The sequence below is a fragment of the Oncorhynchus mykiss genome, chromosome 9 (genome assembly GCF_013265735.2).
Source record: "Oncorhynchus mykiss isolate Arlee chromosome 9, USDA_OmykA_1.1, whole genome shotgun sequence".
Taxonomy (NCBI): Eukaryota; Metazoa; Chordata; class Actinopteri; order Salmoniformes; family Salmonidae; genus Oncorhynchus; species Oncorhynchus mykiss.
In genome coordinates, this window is record NC_048573.1 from 65323154 (window position 1) to 65341912 (window position 18759).

The 18759-nt window shown below is 44.5% G+C and overlaps 1 protein-coding gene across 3 annotated transcripts in view; it reads left to right on the top strand.

Moving 5' to 3' along the window:
- Positions 1 to 18759, top strand: part of LOC110531237 (low-density lipoprotein receptor-related protein 1) — a 214679-nt gene that overhangs the window by 136585 nt on the left and 59335 nt on the right. For all 3 annotated transcript variants that reach the window (XM_036988705.1, XM_036988706.1, XM_036988707.1), the window contains exons 29-42: positions 4221 to 4352; positions 4610 to 4837; positions 5039 to 5213; positions 5395 to 5489; positions 5721 to 5873; positions 6202 to 6348; positions 6949 to 7074; positions 7281 to 7412; positions 7578 to 7712; positions 7901 to 8030; positions 9574 to 9700; positions 9896 to 10047; positions 10380 to 10504; positions 10710 to 11084. In XM_036988705.1, the coding sequence (XP_036844600.1) occupies positions 4221 to 4352; positions 4610 to 4837; positions 5039 to 5213; positions 5395 to 5489; positions 5721 to 5873; positions 6202 to 6348; positions 6949 to 7074; positions 7281 to 7412; positions 7578 to 7712; positions 7901 to 8030; positions 9574 to 9700; positions 9896 to 10047; positions 10380 to 10504; positions 10710 to 11084 (2232 nt within the window). The remainder of the gene's footprint in view (positions 1 to 4220; positions 4353 to 4609; positions 4838 to 5038; positions 5214 to 5394; positions 5490 to 5720; positions 5874 to 6201; positions 6349 to 6948; positions 7075 to 7280; positions 7413 to 7577; positions 7713 to 7900; positions 8031 to 9573; positions 9701 to 9895; positions 10048 to 10379; positions 10505 to 10709; positions 11085 to 18759) is intronic.

The following is an 18759-nucleotide window of genomic DNA, read 5'->3' on the forward strand; positions in this document are numbered from 1 at the left end:
CCCACTCTGTTGTGCAAGCAAAACTCATGCAAACACCCAGCTATCCACTACGCAATGTTATCTTTCTCACTAATTTTTCAAAATAAAAGCCTGAAACTGTCTAAAGACTGTTAACACCTTGAGGAAGCGATAGGAAAAGGAATCTGGTTGATATCCCTTTAAATGGAGCGAAGGCAGGCTATGGAACATGGAGATTTCAAAATAGAAGCCACTTCCTGGTTTGATTTTCCTCAGGTTTTTGCCTGCAATATCAGTTACGTTATAATCACAGACAATATTTTGACAGTTTTGGAAACTTTAGAGTGTTTTCTATCCTAATCTGTCAATTATATGCATATTCTAGCATATGGGCCTGAGATATAGGCCGTTTACTTTAGGAACGTTATTTTTCCAAACATAAAAATAGTGCCCCCTAGCTGAAAGAGGTTAAGAGCTTTCCACACCTGGATTGTGCAACATTTGTCCATTATAATTTTCAAAATTATTCAAGCTCTGTTAAATTGATTGTTGATCTTAAGTCACAAGGTGCATGGACTCCCTCATCTCTGTATCCCACACATACAATGATCTGTAAGGTCCCTCAGATGAGCAGTGAATTTCAAACGCAGATTAAACCACAAAGACCATGGAGGTTTTCCAATGCCTTGCAAAGAAGGGCACCTATTGTTAGATTGGTAACTTGAGCATGGTCAAGTTATTAATTACACTTTGCAGGCGTCCTTCCTAACTCAGTTGCCGGATAGGAAGAAACCACTCAGTGATTTCACCATGAGGCCAATGGTGAATTTAAAACAGTTACAGAGTTTAATGACTGTGAGAAAACTGAGGATGGATCAACAACTTTATAGTTACTCCACAATACTAGCCTAATTGACAGAGAAAAAGAAGGAAGCCTGTAAAGAATACAAATATTCCAAAACATGCATCCCGTTTGCAACAAGGCCCTAAAGTAATACTGCAAAACATTTGGCAAAACAATTAACTTTTTGTACTGAATACAAGGTATTATGTTTCGGCAAATCCAATACAACACATTACTGAGTACCACTCTACATATTTTCAAGCATAGTGGTGGCTGCATCATGTTATGGGTATGCTTGTCATCGGCAAGGACTAGGGAGTTTTTTAGGATAAAAAAAACAGAATCAACCCTGGAGTTGCTTACCAAGTAGACAGTGAATGTTCCCTAGTGGCCGAGTTACAGTTTTGACTTAAATCTATAAGGCAAGATCTGAATGTTTGTCTAGCGTTTTGTTTAGGAACATTTTCCTCCTGAACTCATTTAGACTTGCCATAGCAAACAAGTTAAATACTTATTGACTATTCATTTGTAAAAATGTGTGAAAACATAATTTCACTTTGATATTGTGGGGTATTGTGTGTAGGCAAGTGGCAAAACATCTCAATTTAATACATTTTAAATTCAGGCTGTTATGTAACAAAATGTAAGAAAAGTCAAGGGATGTGAATACATTATGAAGACACTACACACGCATGCATGCAGGCCGACACACACAAGCAACCTCACACTTCACAGCTGCCTCTTACTGCTAACTGGACTGTGACACACACTTTGGTGCAGTGTTGGAGGAAAGGCCAGGACTGCAGAGTGGTGCACTACACTCAACTCCCCTCAGACAGCTGACCTTTCACTGTTGTCCCATGTGTTGTGTTACCTCCATGATCCTGTGAATCACACACACTGTGGATAATAAAGGCCACACACTGTGGATAATAAAGCCCAGACACTGTGGATAATAAAGCCCAGACACTGGGGATAATAAAGCCCAGACACTGTGGATAATAAAGTCCAGACACTGTGGATAATAAAGCCCACACACTGTGGATAATAAAGCCCAGACACTGTGGATAATAAAGCCCACACACTGTGGATAATAAAGCCCACACACTGTGGATAATAAAGCCCACACACTGTGGATAATAAAGCCCAGACACTGTGGATAATAAAGCCCACACACTGTGGATAATAAAGCCCACACACTGTGGATAATAAAGCCCACACACTGTGGATAATAAAGCCCACACACTGTGGATAGTAAAGCCCAGACACTGTGGATAATAAAGCCCAGACACTGTGGATAATAAAGCCCACACACTGTGGATAATAAAGCCCAGACACTGTGGATAGTAAAGCCCACACACTGTGGATAATAAAGCCCACACACTGTGGATAATAAAGCCCACACACTGTGGATAGTAAAGCCCACACTGTGGATAATAAAGGCCACACACTGCAGTATTTGACCTTTTAGACTCAATAGTAGAATACACAAGGGGCAATTTCGAAATGTGGTGGTGCATCAGCAGTTTTTCTCTTGTTATGTCAGTCACTGATAGTCAATTAGTCCATGTCAGCTAACATTATTGAGATTGCTAAATTAGTTTAGCGACCAGATTTCTAAACTTGTTATCATGGTTGAGGCTGCCCCCATGTATCATATGCTGTCAATGGGTGGGTGTAGCTGGTGCATGGAAGTCAGGCGCAGGAGAGCAGAGATGAGTGGACAAAGCACTTTACTCAGGCAATTATTAAAACAGGACGCAACCGCGTCACAAAAAAACAAATGCCCAAAGAACACAGGAACAAAACAAAACCCGGTGTACACCAGCCGGAAGCGTACCAACCTGACAATAAACAATTTCACACAGAGACGTGGGGGAACAGAGGGTTAAATACATGACAAGTAATGAGGGAATGTAAACCAGGTGTGCGGGAAAACAAGACAAAACAAATGGAAAATGAAAGGTGGATCGGCGATGGCTAGAAGACCGGTGACTTCGACCGTCGAACGCAGCCCGAACAAGGAGAGGAACCGACTTCGGAAGATGTCGTGACATATGCAAACATTTCTCTCCACCTTATGGCAAAATGTGTAGAATTGCAGGAAATTAGCTGTACAACTGCTTGTTTTCCTCTCCGCTCCATGGCTAAATTAGTAGAATTACATGAAATGTGTTATAAAATTGCAAAAACGCAGACCTGCGAGCAACTGAGGCCCCTCATAATGAGTTCATATTTTTGGTGGCCCCCACCCCATCTACGTTGCCCATCCCTGTATATATGGTGGCCAAGACCATCTGGGCTTAGAAAGGTTGTATTGATCTGGGCTTAGATAGGTTATGTTGATCTGGGCTTAGATGGGTTGTGTTGATCTGGGCTTAGATAGGTTGTGTTGGTCTTGAAGACATTCTGTGTAGACAGATAGAGACCACTTATCATGTGGTGTGACTTAATCATTATACATTGAGTTTACAAAACATTAGGAACACCTTCCTAATATTGAGTCGCACCCTCTTCTGCCCTCAATTCGTCAGGGCATGGACTCTACAAAGTGTCGAAAGCATTCCACAGGGATGCTGGCCCATGTTGACTCCAATGCTTCCCACAGTTGTGTCAGGTTGGCTGGATGTCCTTTGTGTGGTGGACGTTCTTGATACACACGGGAAACTGTTGAGGGTGAAAAACCCAGCAGCGTTGCAGTTCTTGACATACTCAAACCAGTGCGCCTGGCACCTACTACCATACCCCGTTCAAAGGCATTTCAATATTTTATCTCACCCATTCACCCTCTGAATGGCAAACATACACAATCCATGTCTCAATTGGCTTAATTCTTTTAACCTTTAACCTGTCTCCTTCCCTTCATCTACACGTTGAAGTAGTGGTTATCACTAGGAGAGAGCTGATCACAGTGGTTAACACTAGGAGAGAGATGATCACAGTGGTTAACACTAGGAGAGAGCTGATCACAGTGGTTAACACTAGGAGAGAGCTGATCACAGTGGTTATCACAAGGAGAGAGCTGATCACAGTGGGTAACACTAGGAGAGAGCTGATCACAGTGGTTAACACTAGGAGAGAGCTGATCACAGTGGTTAACACTAGGAGAGAGCTGATCATAGTGGTTATCACTAGGAGAGAGCTGATCACAGTGGTTAACACTAGGAGAGAGCTGATCACAGTGGTTAACGCTAGGAGAGAGCTGATCACAGTGGTTAACACTAGGAGAGAGCTGATCACAGTGGTTAACACTAGGAGAGAGGTGATCACAGTGGTTAACACTAGGAGAGAGCTGATCACAGTGGTTAACACTAGGAGAGAGCTGATCACAGTGGTTAACACTAGGAGAGAGCTGATCACAGTGGTTAACACTAGGAGAGAGATGATCACAGTGGTTAACATGTCTTCTTCCCCTCAGCTCCTAACCCTTGTGCAACCGCTGATGGGCAGAGCCCCTGTTCTCACCTGTGTCTGATCAGCTACAACCGGACTTTCTCCTGTGCCTGTCCTCACCTCATGAAGCTGCAGGCTGACAAACACACCTGCAAAGGTAGGAACACACAGCAATACACACACATACTCAGAGGGCTGAGTGATGACCAATGGGTCTGGGCTGGGTCTGAATGTGTGTGTAATTTGCTGTAATTTAGATACACAATCAGATGATTATCTTCTTAATGAGAATAGCTCCATTTTAGACCAGCAGCTGTTGCACAGCATTTGGATATGTTGAAATACTGTCTTTGTTATGTTTTGATGGTAACTCTTCCCCTGTATCCCTTGTCTCTCCATTCTCTCCCCTACAAGAGTCCCGTCAGTTCCTGCTGTATGCCCGTCAGACAGAGATCAGGGGAGTGGACATAGACAACCCCTACTATAACTACATCATCTCATTCACGGTGCCAGACATAGACAACGTGACTGTGGTGGACTATGACGCTCTGGAGAACCGGATCTACTGGTCAGATGTTCGAACCCAGACCATCAAGAGAGCCTTCATCAACGGGACCGGAGTGGAGACTGTGGTGTCTGCTGGTAGGAAGACCACTTTATCCTGGGATCAGATTCGGGTCCTTTTCTTTCAAGGCAAGCTCAATGAAGAGCAGATGAAGTCTTCGAAAGAAAACAAATACTGCTTTGGAATCCACTGGGCAAATTTTTAGATCAAGGAATTTGTTTATTTAATGTAGTTAGTGGTTTAGTTAAAATTGCCTGTATGTGTGCTTGTTTTTTCAGACCTGCCCAACGCCCATGGTCTGGCAGTAGACTGGGTGTCTAGGAACCTGTTCTGGACCAGCTATGATGTCAATAAGAAACAGATCAACGTGGCCAGACTGGACGGATCCTTTAAGAATGCTGTCATCCAGGGCCTTGACAAACCCCACTGTCTGGTCCTGCACCCTATACTGGGGTTAGTGGGATACACACGCATGCACACACACACACGCACGCACAATAGAGGAGTAGGAATGGAGTTTGGAATAACATAATGACAGCAATAGAACGTGGATGTTGTCACTGTGATTTCAGTCACGTGACAGTCAAGCCAAGATTAATGTATAGTAACATGTCATGTGTGTGTCCTTCTCCAGAAAGCTGTACTGGACTGATGGGGACAACATCAGTGTGGCCAACATGGATGGCAGCAACCATACGACGCTCTTCACCAATCAGAGGAGCCCTATAGGTGAGTTTCGTGAAAAACAATGCTGAGAGCATGAAATAAAGTGAGAGGCAGAGTAACAGAAAATTTGAGAGAGCGAGAGAGAGAGTTGACCATGTTCAGTAGTGGTGTGTCTGTCCTTTTTGTCCTCTCCAGGCCTGTCCATAGACTACGACAGACTGTGAGAGTGAAAGAGAGAGAGAGATTCTGACTGTGATCGTGTTGTGCTAACTGTAACCTTTCTGTCCCCTCCAGGCCTGTCTGTAGACTACGACAGTGAGCAGCTGTACTGGGTCAGCTCAGAGAACGGCACCATCAGTCGCTGTAAGCTGGACGGCTCAGGCCTGGAGGTCCTGGACGGGGTCAAACCGGGCAAGCTGACCAAGGCCTCTGCTCTGGCCATCATGGGTAAGGGAGAAACAGACTGTTGTGTTGAGAAACAGACACTTTAGTGTTATCCGTCAACCCCCTATTGTGTCTTTATATACCTGTCTGTTGTGACTTTGAGAGATAGTGTGTGTTCAGTTCAATTTGAAAAAGCGTTATTGTCCATTGATTACATGAGAGAGAGAATTTTCTTGAAGCTGGTTGACACAAAACACCAATTTTTAATAAACTGAATGTCCATTGTGTTGTGTGTGTGTGTGTGTGTGTGTGTGTGTGTGTGTGTGTGTGTGTGTGTGTGTGTGTGTGTGTGTGTGTGTGCGTGTGCGTGCGTGCGTGCGTGTGTGTGTAGGAGACAAGCTGTGGTGGGCCGACCAGGGGACAGACCAGATAGGGACCTGTGATAAGAGTGACGGGGGGAACTGGAAGGTGCTACGTAACAACACTTCTCCCATGACGCACATGAAGATCTACAACGAGAGCATGCAGACTGATACAGGTAGGATATCACTGACCGTGTCACACTGAGCATGCAGACTGATAGAGGTAGGATATCACTGACCGTGTCACACTGAGCATGCAGACTGATACAGGTAGGATATCACTGACCGTGTCACACTGAGCATGCAGACTGATACAGGTAGGATATCACTGACCGTGTCACACTGAGCATGTAGACTGATACAGGTAGGATATCACTGACCGTGTCACACTGAGCATGCAGACTGATACAGGTAGAATATCACTGACCGTGTCACACTGAGCATGCAGACTGATACAGGTAGGATATCACTGACCGTATCACACTGAGCATGCAGACTGATACAGGTAGAATATCACTGACCGTGTCACACTGAGCATGCAGACTGATACAGGTAGGATATCACTGACCATGTCACACTGAGCATGCAGACTGATACAGGTAGGATATCACTCACCATGTCACACTTACCAACTTAACAGGTACAACTCAGATGAGTTAATGAATGAATGGCACTATGCAACTGAATGAATAAGAAATGTTTTTATTTTTGAAAAGTCCTGTTTTGTTATTATTGTTTTGCTGTTCTGAACTGTCTTTTATTCTCTGTTGTCCCAGGCATCAACCTGTGTAGCAATAAGAATGGAGACTGTTCCCAGCTGTGCCTGCCCACCTCCCCGAGCACCAGAGCCTGTATGTGTACCGCAGGTTACAGCCTCCAGAGTGGGCAGCAGTCCTGCGAGGGTAACAGACCAACACATGTTAAATAATTTATTCAAATCCACAAATCACATTACATTGCAAAATGATTCAAAATATTTCAAAGGTGACAGGTGCATGACCATTCATACTGTATTTCCTATATTTAGCTACACTGTTCTACACACACCCCAGGATACACTGTATACTCTAACAGTAGTGCTATTAACTGTTATGTGTTCTCTCTCCAGGCATGGGCTCCTTCCTGCTCTACTCAGTGCATGAGGGCATTAGAGGAATCCCCCTTGACCCATCTGATCAATCCGATGCCCTGGTGCCCGTGTCTGGCACCTCGCTGGCTGTGGGCATCGACTTCCACGCTGGTGAGTGTACTGCGACGGACCCACCAACAACAATACAAGAGTTTGGTTTGAGGATCAAGTCACACCAACCGTGCTGTGAAGTGTACCTGAACTGTTATTACACTGTGCCTGCCTGAGTGATTGTTGTATCCAGTTACTTACCGTCATCACTGTCCTGCCATGTAGACAATGACACTATCTACTGGGTGGACATGGGCCTGAGCACCATCAGCAGAGCTAAGAGAGACCAGACCTGGAGAGAAGACGTGGTGACCAATGGCATTGGCAGGGTGGAGGGCATCACTGTGGACTGGATAGCAGGTCAGAGAACAACCACAGGCGCACACACACACACATAGATACACACATACATGGATCATACAGAAGCACGCACGCACACACACACATGGATTCACACATGCATAGACCATACAAAATCATGCACGCACACATGCACACACACACTGACCCCGACCCCTCCTGTCCCTCTCCTGTCCCTCTCCTGTCAGGTAACATCTACTGGACAGACCAGGGCTTTGACGTGATCGAGGTGGCCAGACTCAATGGTTCATTCCGCTATGTGGTCATCTCCCAGGGTCTGGACAAGCCCCGTGCCATCACCGTCCACCCAGAAAGAGGGTGAGTGGCTAGGGACTGAGGCTTGGCTACTGGGACTGGGGCTTGGACTGGGACTGAGGCTGGGACTGGGGTTGGGGACTGGGACTGGGGCTTGTCTAATGGGACTAGGGCTGAGACTGGAGCTTGTCTACCAGGGTTTGGCTACAAGGTCTAGGACTGGGGCTTGGCTAATGGAGGAGGGGCTTGGCTGCTGGGGCTAGGGCTTGGACTGAGGTTTGGCACCTGGGGCTTGGCTATTGGGGCTGGGGCTTGGCTATTGGGGCTGGGACTGGGGCTTTGTTATTGGAGCTGGGACTGGGGCTTGGCTACTGGAACTGGGGCTTGGCAACTGGGACTGAGGCATGACTGTTGGGGCTGGGGGCTGGGACTGGGGATTGTCTACTGCGGCTTGGCTACAGGGGCTGTTCTTGGTAATTTGGGTTCGGACTGGGGCTTTGCTACTGGGACTGGGGCTTTGCTACTGGGACTGGGGCTTGGCTACTGGGACTGAGGCTTGGCTTTTGGGGCTGGGGGCTTGGACTGGGGCTTGTCTACTGGGACTAGGGCTGGCACTGGAGCTTGGCTACTAGGGCTGGGACTGGGGCTTGGCTACTGGGACTGAGGCTTGGCTTTTGGGGCTGGGGGCTTGGACTGGGGCTTGTCTACTGGGACTAGGGCTGGCACTGGAGCTTTGCTACTAGGGCTGGGACTGGGGCTTGGCTACTGGGACTGAGGCTTGGCTATTGGGGCTGGGACAGTGGCTTGGCTACTGGGACTGGGGCTTGGCTACTGGGACTGAGGCTTGGCTATTGGGGCTGGGACTGTGGCTTGGCTACTGGTACTGGGGCTAGGCTACTGGGACTGAGGCTTGGCTATTGGGGCTGGGGGCTGGGACTGAGGATCGTCTACTGGGGCTTGGCTACAGGGGCTAGGGCTTGGATACTGGGACTGAGACTTGGCTATTGGGGCTGGGACTGGGGCTTGTCTACCAGGGCTTGGCTACTAGGGCTGGGACTGGGGCTTGGCTATTGGGACTGGGGCTTGGCTACTGGGGCTGGGGCTTGGACTGAGTCTTGGCTATTGGGGCTTGACTACTCGGACTGGGGCTTGGCTATTGGGGCTGGGGCTTGGCTACTGGGGCTGGGGCTTGGCTATTGGGGCTGGAACTGGGACTTGGTTACTTTGACTGGGGCTTGGCTACTGGGGCTGGGTCTTGGCTACTGGGGCTGGCCCTTGTCTGTCTGTGTATAGTGTAGTGCTGTATGTATCATAACATGGTTACCTACAGTATGGGGTATTATTTGTCCAGCAACCAGAAATATTTGCACTTTGATTAATAATTACAAGCAGTAGCTAGTTATATGATGGTACATTGTAAGTAAGTGTTTATCGTGATATTTAATCTATATTGAGCAAAACTAACATTGCTTTCTTTCAACCTCATATGTGTGTGTGTGTGTGTGTGTGTGTGTGTGTGTGTGTGTGTGTGTGTGTGTGTGTGTGTGTGTGTGTGTGTGTGTGTGTGTGTGTGTGTGTGTGTGTGTGTGTGTGTCTGTGTCTGTAGGTATCTATTCTGGACAGAGTGGGGTCAGGTCCCCCGTATAGAGCGGGCCTGTCTCGACGGCTCTCAGAGAGTGGTCCTGGTCAATGACAGCATCATGTGGCCCAACGGAATCTCCATCGACTACAAGGTACAGTACACACACACAAACAATTTATTTATTGAGGTTTCATTTTATTAGCAAAATCCACATTTCAGATTATTTACAAATCCTTCTTTCGGATTCACAGGTATCCAGTATTTTTCTCCTCTTTACAACCTTGTTGTTTCGAAAAAACAGAATATTTTTCTGCTTGATATTGTTGTTCTTATTGTTTGTGTGTAGGAACGGCGGTTGTACTGGTGTGATGCGCGGACTGATAGGATAGAGCGTATCAATCTGGAGAATGGAGAAAACAGAGAGCTAGTGCTGGCCAATAACAATATGGACATGTTCGCTGTGTCCGTCTTCGAGGGCTTCATCTACTGGAGTGACAGGTGAGCTGCCTGCTGTCCTATCCCTGTCATCTCCTCCTTGTTTAACCCTTAATATCCCCTGCTGCACTGCGGTAGTATGTTTGACTAACTTGACTGAAGACCTTGGCTCCTATGTGGAGCATTGACCATTGACGAACAGTAAGGACGACAGTATGCAATGGGATTACATTTCCCTCAAAGCCTATTTAAATTGACTGACAGTCTTGTATGTGAGATTGTTGCCTTCATCCAGTATACCCTTTGCATAAGTTTAATTTACTACAAATGTTGTTGTTTTTCCTCCAAGCCTGTTTAAAGTGGCTGATAGTGTTTTGTATGTTGTATTGGACCAGGACTCACGCCAACGGTTCCATCAAGAGAGGCAACAAAGACAACGCTACAGAATATGTGTATCTGAGGACAGGCATCGGTGTACAGCTGAAAGACATCAAGGTCTTCAACAGAGACAGGCAACAAGGTAAGAACACTTAACCCCTGAATTGAAATGGATTGAATTGAAATGAAATTCTCTCTAACCCTGGTGTGCTGTGTTTAGTTGTATGAGACTGATGTGTCTATGAGACTGATGTGTCTAATCAGTGTGTGTCTATGAGACTGATGTGTCTAATCAGTGTGTGTCTATGAGAATGATGTGTGTGACCAGTGTGTGTGTTCTCCCTCAGGCACCAACGTCTGTAAAAACAACAATGGCGGCTGCGAACAGCTCTGCCTTTACCGCGGCAACGGGGAGCGAACCTGCGCCTGCGCACACGGCATGCTGGCCGAGGACAGCCACAGTTGCCGCGACTATGACGGCTACCTGCTGTACTCGGAGCGGACCATTCTGAAGAGTATCCACCTATCAGACGAGACCAACCTGAACGCCCCCATCAAGCCCTTTGAGGACCCGGAACACATGAAAAACGTCATTGCCCTGACCTTTGACTACCGCGGAGGAGGGGGCAGGGGAGCCAACCGGATCTTCTTCAGTGACATACACTTTGGAAACATCCAGCAGATCAACGATGACGGATCAGAACTGCAGAAGGTTGTAGAGAGTGAGTACTAATGTTTAGTCTGTTATGTTAAAAAGAATGAGCTGGCGCACACCCAGAGAAATTATTTTGTGTAGAGGTGTTGACTAACGGCGATTAAACTGTTAGCTTTACAAATACATAAAGAGAGTCCACGCTCTATCTATATATAAAGAGAGTCCACGCTCTATCAATACATAAAGAGAGTCCACGCTCTATCTATACATAAAGAGAGTCCACGCTCTATCTATACATAAAGAGAGTCCACGCTCTATCTATACATAAAGAGAGTCCACGCTCTATCTATACATAAAGAGAGTCCACGCTCTATCTATACATAAAGAGAGTCCACGCTCTATCTATATATAAAGAGAGTCCACGCTCTATCTATACATAAAGAGAGTCCACGCTCTATCTATACATAAAGAGAGTCCACGTTCTATCTATACATAAAGAGAGTCCACGTTCTATCTATACATAAAGAGAGTCCACGCTCTATCTATACATAAAGAGAGTCCACGCTCTATCTATACATAAAGAGAGTCCACGCTCTATCTATACATAAAGAGAGTCCACGTTCTATCTATACATAAAGAGAGTCCACGCTCTATCTATACATAAAGAGAGTCCACGTTCTATCTATACATAAAGAGAGTCCACGCTCTATCTATACATAAAGAGAGTCCACGCTCTATCTATACATAAAGAGAGTCCACGTTCTATCTATACATAAAGAGAGTCCACGCTCTATCAATACATAAAGAAAGTCCACGCTCTATCTATACATAAAGAGAGTCCACGCTCTATCTATACATAAAGAGAGTCCACGCTCTATCTATATATAAAGAGAGTCCACGCTCTATCAATACATAAAGAGAGTCCACGCTCTATCTATACATAAAGAGAGTCCACGCTCTATCTATATATAAAGAGAGTCCACGCTCTATCTATATATAAAGAGAGTCCACGCTCTATCAATACATAAAGAAAGTCCACGCTCTATCTATACATAAAGAGAGTCCACGCTCTATCTATACATAAAGAGAGTCCACGCTCTATCTATACATAAAGAGAGTCCACGCTCTATCTATACATAAAGAGAGTCCACGCTCTATCAATACATAAAGAGAGTCCACGCTCTATCTATATATAAAGAGAGTCCACGCTCTATCTATATATAAAGAGAGTCCACGCTCTATCAATACATAAAGAGAGTCCACGCTCTATCTATATATAAAGAGAGTCCACGCTCTATCTATATATAAAGAGAGTCCACGCTCTATCAATACATAAAGAAAGTCCACGCTCTATCTATACATAAAGAGAGTCCACGCTCTATCTATATATAAAGAGAGTCCATGCTCTATCAATACATAAAGAAAGTCCACGCTCTATCTATACATAGAGTCCACGCTCTATCTATACATAAAGAGAGTCCACGCTCTATCTATATATAAAGAGAGTCCACGCTCTATCTATATATAAAGAGAGTCCTCGCTCTATCTATATATAAAGAGAGTCCACGCTCTATCAATACATAAAGAGAGTCCACGCTCTATCTATACATAAAGAGAGTCCACGTTCTATCAATACATAAAGAGAGTCCACGTTCTATCTATACATAAAGAGAGTCCACGTTCTATCTATACATAAAGAGAGTCCACGCTCTATCTATATATAAAGAGAGTCCACGCTCTATCAATACATAAAGAGAGTCCACGCTCTATCTATACATAAAGAGAGTCCACGCTCTATCTATACATAAAGAGAGTCCACGTTCTATCTATACATAAAGAGAGTCCACGCTCTATCTATACATAAAGAGAGTCCACGCTCTATCTATATATAAAGAGAGTCCACGCTCTATCTATATATAAAGAGAGTCCACGCTCTATCAATACATAAAGAGAGTCCACGCTCTATCTATATATAAAGAGAGTCCACGCTCTATCTATACATAAAGAGAGTCCACGCTCTATCTATACATAAAGAGAGTCCACGTTCTATCTATACATAAAGAGAGTCCACGCTCTATCTATACATAAAGAGAGTCCACGCTCTATCTATATATAAAGAGAGTCCACGCTCTATCTATACATAAAGAGAGTCCACGCTCTATCTATACATAAAGAGAGTCCACGCTCTATCTATACATAAAGAGAGTCCACGCTCTATCTATACATAAAGAGAGTCCACGCTCTATCTATACATAAAGAGAGTCCACGTTCTATCTATACATAAAGAGAGTCCACGCTCTATCTATATATAAAGAGAGTCCTCGCTCTATCTATACATAAAGAGAGTCCACGCTCTATCTATACATAAAGAGAGTCCACGCTCTATCTATACATAAAGAGAGTCCACGCTCTATCTATATATAAAGAGAGTCCTCGCTCTATCTATACATAAAGAGAGTCCACGCTCTATCTATACATAAAGAGAGTCCACGTTCTATCTATACATAAAGAGAGTCCACGCTCTATCTATACATAAAGAGAGTCCACGCTCTATCTATACATAAAGAGAGTCCACGCTCTATCTATACATAAAGAGAGTCCACGTTCTATCTATACATAAAGAGAGTCCACGCTCTATCTATACATAAAGAGAGTCCACGCTCTATCTATATATAAAGAGAGTCCACGCTCTATCTATACATAAAGAGAGTCCACGCTCTATCAATACATAAAGAGAGTCCACGCTCTATCAATACATAAAGAGAGTCCACGCTCTATCTATACATAAAGAGAGTCCACGCTCTATCTATACATAAAGAGAGTCCACGCTCTATCTATACATAAAGAGAGTCCACGCTCTATCTATACATAAAGAGAGTCCACGTTCTATCTATACATAAAGAGAGTCCACGCTCTATCTATATATAAAGAGAGTCCTCGCTCTATCTATACATAAAGAGAGTCCACGCTCTATCTATACATAAAGAGAGTCCACGCTCTATCTATACATAAAGAGAGTCCACGCTCTATCTATATATAAAGAGAGTCCTCGCTCTATCTATACATAAAGAGAGTCCACGCTCTATCTATACATAAAGAGAGTCCACGCTCTATCTATATATAAAGAGAGTCCTCGCTCTATCTATACATAAAGAGAGTCCACGCTCTATCAATACATAAAGAAAGTCCACGCTCTATCTATACATAAAGAGAGTCCACGCTCTATCTATATATAAAGAGAGTCCACGCTCTATCTATATATAAAGAGAGTCCACGCTCTATCTATACATAAAGAGAGTCCACGCTCTATCTATATATAAAGAGAGTCCACCCTCTATCTATACATAAAGAGAGTCCACGCTCTATCTATATATAAAGAGAGTCCACGCTCTATCTATATATAAAGTCCCAGTCATTTATTGGGTAAAATACCAACGTTTCTGGGAGTTTATATATACAGTGTGCGACTCTCTTTTTTTATATTTATATTGTCCACAAGTGACAAAACATTCTTGCTAATCCTTTCTACAATTGAGCAAGACCATTACTTTGTAGGCCAGATCACACACTCGTACACATACAGCTCTGATCAGTTTGTGATATGATGAAGAGGAAAAAGCTAATGGCCTGAGTTGAGCTGAGCTGATTGTGTTTATTGAAATTAAATGATATTGAATAGGTTGTAAGACAGATCTTCTTCAAACCAAGCATGTTTTTCTAGGATCCATAGAATGTTTATCGAATGTCCATAAAGGGTCTGTTAATTTTCATTAAATATCCATAGAGTGTCCATAGAGGGTCCATAGTTAGTAACCCTTAGAATCCGGGTAGGGTTAGTGGTGAAGTATCTAGCTCCACAGTGTTGAAATGCTGCACCATGTCCCTGCCCCCCACCACACCTGTACACCCCCCTGCAACCCTCCCTAGCTCCATCAGATCCCTGCTGAACTTATTGGACATGAACACGTATTCAGACCCTTTACTCAGTACTTTGTTGAAGCACCTTTGGCAGCGATTACAGCTTATAGTCTTCTTGGGTATGACGCTACAAGCTTGGCACATCTGTATTTGGGGAGTTTCTCCAATTCTTCTTTGCAGATCCTCTCAAGCTCTGTCTGGGTGGATGGAGAGCATCGCTGCACAGCTATTTTCAGGTCTCTCCAGAGATGTTCGATTGGGTTCAAGTCCAGGCTCTGGCTGTGCCACTCAAGGATATTCAGAGACTTGTCCCGGAGCCACTCCTGCGTTGTCTTGGCTGTGTGCTTAGGGTCATTGTCCTGTTGGAAGGTGAACCTTCGCCCCAGTCTGAGGTCCTGAGTGCTCTGGAACAGGGATCTCTCTGTACTTTGCTCTGTTCATCTTTCCCTCAATCCTGACTAGTCTCGAAGTCCCTGCCTCTGAAAAACATTCCCACAGCATGATGCTGCCACATCCATGCTTCACTGTAGGGATGGTGCCAGGGTTCCTCCAGGCGTGAAGCTTGGCATTCAGGCCAAAGAGTTCAATCTTGGTTTCATCAGACCAGAGAATCTTGTTTCTCATGGTCTGAAAGTCCTTTAGGTGCCTTTTGGCAAACTCCAAGCAGGCTTTCATGTGCCTTTTACTGAGAAGTGACTTCCGTCTTGCCACTCTACCATAAAGGCCTGATTGGCGGAGTGCTGCAGAGATAGTTCTCTCATCTCCACAGAGGACCTCTGGAGCTCCATCAGAGTGACCATCGGGATCTTTGTCACCTCCGTGACCAAGGCCCTTCTCCCCAAATTGCTCAGTTTGGCCGAGCGGTCAACTCTAGGAAGAGTCTTGGTGCTTCCAAACTTCTTCCATTTAAGAATAATTGAGGCCACTGGATTGTTGTGGACCTTCAATGCTACAGAAATGTTTTGGTACTCTTCCCCAGATCTGTACCTCGACACAATCCTGTCTCAGAGCTCTACAGACAATTCCTTAGTTTGGTTTTTGCTCGATGTACTGTCAACTGTGGGACCTTATATAGACAGGTGTGTGCCTTTCCAAAACATGTACAATCAATTGAATTTACCACATGTTGTAGAAACATCTCAAGGATGGATTGGAAACAGGATGCATCTGAGCTCAATTTCGAGTCTCATAGCAAAAGGTCTGAAAACCTATGTAAATAAGGTATTTCTGTTTTCATTTTTAATAAATGTGCAAACATTTAAAGAAAAATGTATTTGCTTTGTCATTATGGGGTATTGTGTGTAGAATGATGAGGAAAATGTTTTATTATCCATTTTAGAATAAGGTTGTAACATAACAAAATGTGGAAAAAGTCAAGGGGTCTGAATACTTTCCGAATGCACTGTAGGTGCAACACTAGAATGGATCATGGATATCCTAGCAACATGAAATAAGTGTTTTTAACGCTTGTCCTCTGGGTTCTTTGTTTCTAGTTTTAAATCGTTTTTAACTGTACGAAATCAATCAATCAGTCAATCAATCAATCGCCTCCTTCTCCGGCCAGCAAGGGTGGACATGACCAGGCAGTGACCCACCAGGCCCATCACCAGGATGAGGCCGTCCAGCATGGGCACCAAGACCTTCATTACCTCAGTCCCATCTGTCCCATTCCCCTGGCCCCCACCACTACTACTGTTACCCAAAGCCCCCACCACTATTCTTCATCATCAGCATTTCACCACAGTTGTTTGTTGCAAAGCAAATTTGTATTGTATTTTATTCTGTTCTGTCCTCCAGAGACACAAGGCGGTGTTGATTCTTTTGACTACTAATGATCTATAATCCTGATGGTAATTATAATGGCAGACTGATAATAGGATACATAGCAGTAACATCGTCTATGACACCCTGACTCTCTGCCTGTACACTCTCCTACTGTTAAACCTTATCACTCAGAACCACATTGACTCTTCAATAAGACGACTGACAGGTTCACTGAAGCGTTCTCAATGACACTCAGCAGTTAACGGAGCACATAAGATTTAGAATCTTAAACAATGCATCTGTATCTGGGCTGTCGTTTCTTGAAAAGAATGCAGTTAAAAATCTCTCTGTTCAGCTTTGATAGACAAAGGGACCATTTGTGTCCTTGACGAGAAGGCAGCATCAATTGATGGAGATTCCCTAAGCAGTTTGTACTTGAGTTATAAAATGTTTTGCTTTATTTGTTAGTATGTACAGTCCCTTTTATCTGGGCCAGAACACCCTAGACTATGATCTCATAGGAGGGATGATTCAGAATCAGGGATGTAGTTCCAAAACTAGTTTTAATGATCCAAGATTACAAACACAAACACTTCTTCCTAGAGACTTTGGCGTTGAGAGAGGAGTCCATCTCTGACATTGAAGTTGGCTGCAACAATATTCCATATCAGTATTCCACCAAATTCTGGCCCTAAGCTTGTATTGTAAAATGTCAATCCAGTCTTGTCCTTGATGTTGTATTGATTTGTTGAAACCAAGCAAAACTATAATACAAAATGATGGCCGTCGCTGTCGCTGGGAACCAACTCAGTTCTCATTAAAAGCAGCCAATTCTACTTGATGTTAAGGGCCTGACAGCGATGTCTGTAGTTTTATCGTCCGTTATAGCCTATTCAGGTGTCACATCTGGTCCCAAATTCTGATTCCACAGATAGCTAGAGGAGAGGCTGAACAACCAGCTATGCTGAGAAAGAACGAGAGGACGAAAGAAGACTAGTAAAAAATGAGAACACAAGCAGAGAAAGAGGGCTTGTTTGTCTGTTGTCAGTACTGTAGCAGCGCGGCTCTGTCAGATAGGTAATGTTGTCAGTACTGTAGCAGCGCGGCTCTGTCAGATAGGTAATGTAGTCAGTACAGTAGCAGCACAGCTCTGTCAGATAGGTGATGTTGTCAGTACTGTAGCAGCACGGCTCTGTCAGATAGGTAATGTTGTCAGTACTGTAGCAGCAGGGCTCTGTCAGATAGGTAATGTTGTCAGTACTGTAGCAGCAGGGCTCTGTCAGATAGGTAATGTTGTCAGTACTGTAGCAGCGCTGCTCTGTCAGATAGGTAATGTTGTCAGTACTGTAGCAGCGCGGCTCTGTCAGATAGGTAATGTTGTCAGTACTGTAGCAGCAGGGCTCTGTCAGATAGGTAATGTTGTCAGTACTGTAGCAGCAGGGCTCTGTCAGATAGGTGATGTTGTCAGTACTGTAGCAGCGCTGCTCTGTCAGATAGGTAATGTTGTCAGTACTGTAGCAGCAGGGCTCTGTCAGATAGATGATGTTGTCAGTACTGTAGCAGCACGGCTCTGTCAGATAGGTAATGTTGTCAGTACTGTAGCAGCAGGGCTCTGTCAGATAGGTAATGTTGTCAGTACTGTAGCAGCAGGGCTCTGTCAGATAGGTGATGTTGTCAGTACTGTAGCAGCGCTGCTCTGTCAGATAGGTCATGTTGTCAGTACTGTAGCAGCGCGGCTCTGTCAGATAGGTCATGTTGTCAGTACTGTAGCAGCAGGGCTCTGTCAGATAGGTAATGTTGTCAGTACTGTAGCAGCACGGCTCTGTCAGATAGGTAATGTTGTCAGTACTGTAGCAGCGCTGCTCTGTCAGATAGGTAATGTTGTCAGTACTGTAGCAGCAGGGCTCTGTCAGATAGGTCATGTTGTCAGTACTGTAGCAGCAGGGCTCTGTCAGATAGGTGATGTTGTCAGTACTGTAGCAGCGCTGCTCTGTCAGATAGGTAATGTTGTCAGTACTGTAGCAGCACGGCTCTGTCAGATAGGTGATGTTGTCAGTACT